Source organism: Mirounga leonina, unplaced genomic scaffold (genome assembly GCF_011800145.1).
Source record: "Mirounga leonina isolate KUSES-001 unplaced genomic scaffold, KU_Mleo_1.0 Mir_172, whole genome shotgun sequence".
NCBI classification, from domain to species: Eukaryota; Metazoa; Chordata; class Mammalia; order Carnivora; family Phocidae; genus Mirounga; species Mirounga leonina.
In genome coordinates, this window is record NW_023270442.1 from 13,408,365 (window position 1) to 13,410,117 (window position 1,753).

Here is a 1,753-nt window from a genome sequence, read left to right on the forward strand (position 1 = left end):
AAGGAAGTAAATTCTAACAAGGGCTACAACATGGATGAACCTTAAGGACACAAGCCGGTCACTAAAGACAAATGCTTTATGATTCCACTTAAAGTCAAATGCATAGACAGAAGAATGGTGGTTGCCAAGAGTTGCACAGGGGGGTGGGTAGGGAGTCACGGGTTAATGAGCACCGAGCTGCAGTTTTGCAGGATGAGGAGTTCTGTGATTGGTGGCACGGCAGTGCGAATGTACTAAACACCACTAAGTGTATACATTACAATGCTTAAGATCGTAAATATTATGTTGCTTGCCTTTGACCACAATTGACGACATGCACGTGTATACAATAAAGCAGAGGCAGAGAGGAGGAGGCAGTGCAGCCAGTCCTCCAGGAACAAACGCATCTCACCCCAAAAGGCGCCGTCCCTCCCCTCCCTCCCGGGGGCCCGTCCTGTGACACTCACCCCAGCGCGCACAATAACCTTCTTGAGCCGTGCCAGCCGCACCTCCGCGCCGGCTGAGGCGGGACGGCCAATGAGCGCGCGCCTGCACCCGGCCTCGCGCCCCCATTGGCTGCGCCCAGCGGCCCGCGGCCCCGCAGGTTCCCAAGCCGGGTTTAAAGCGGTCGGAAGCGCGCTGCTGCGCTGCCATCGGCTGCCCGCGCGCAGGTCGGCGGGGAGGGGCGGCCTGCCGAAGGGCCCACCCCGGGGCGTTCCTGAAGGGCGCCCTCGGCCGCCCCCACCGCCCCCCAAATGTACTATGCGCTTTCCCAGGCGCGCGTGAACGCGGCCCCCGCGACCATGCTGCGGCCACAGCGGCCCGGAGACGTGCAGCTCGGGGCCTCCCTGTACGAGCTGGTGGGCTACCGGCAGCCGCTCTCCTCCTCCTCCTCCTCCGCCTCCTCCTCCTCCTCCTCCACGGCGGCCCCCCTCCTCCCCAAGGCGGCGCGCGAGAAGCCGGAGGCGCCCGCCGAGCCGCTGGGCGCGGGAACGGGGCCCGGCGCGCACGCGGGCGGCGGCTCCCGGGCGGACGCCAAAGAGGAGCAGCAACAGCAGCTGCGGCGCAAGATCAACAGCCGCGAGCGGAAGCGCATGCAGGACCTGAACCTGGCCATGGACGCGCTGCGCGAGGTCATCCTGCCCTACTCGGCGGCGCACTGCCAGGGCGCGCCCGGCCGCAAGCTCTCCAAGATCGCCACGCTGCTGCTCGCCCGCAACTACATCCTGCTGCTGGGCAGCTCGCTGCAGGAGCTGCGCCGCGCGCTGGGCGAGGGCGCCGGGCCCGCCGCGCCGCGCCTGCTGCTGGCCGGCCTGCCCCTGCTGGCCGCCGCGCCCGGCTCCGTGCTGCTGGCGCCTGGCGCCGTGGGGCCTCCCGACGCGCTGCGCCCCGCCAAGTACCTGTCGCTGGCGCTCGACGAGCCGCCGTGCGGCCAGTTCGCGCTCCCCGGCGGCGGCGCGGGCGGCGGCGCGGGCGGCCCAGGCCTCTGCACCTGCGCGGTCTGCAAGTTCCCGCACCTCGTCCCCGCCGGCCTGGGCCTGGCCGCCGTGCAGGCGCAGTTTTCCAAGTGAGGGCCGCGCGGGCCCGGGGCGCGACCTAGGCCCGGCCTCCCGCCGCCCCGCTTCTCCACGCCCCCGTGCCCTGCACTCGGGGACGGCTGGCCAAGCACGGAGGGCACTTCCAACCTTCTGGCCCAGAGGAAGGGACCGTGGGGCGCCCCCGTCCCCGCCCCCACCCCGGGGAAATTAAAGTGACGCGAGCGGATGTTCGACGG

The 1,753-nt window shown here is 69.3% G+C and overlaps 1 protein-coding gene across 1 annotated transcript; it reads left to right on the top strand.

Annotated features, from left to right (window-relative positions):
- Positions 1–672: 672 nt before the first annotated feature.
- On the top strand, positions 673–1,550 carry OLIG1 (oligodendrocyte transcription factor 1). Its single transcript, XM_035017703.1, has one exon. The coding sequence runs from the start codon at positions 735–737 to the stop codon at positions 1,548–1,550; it is 816 nt and encodes a 271-aa protein (XP_034873594.1). The 5' UTR covers positions 673–734.
- Positions 1,551–1,753: the final 203 nt, after the last annotated feature.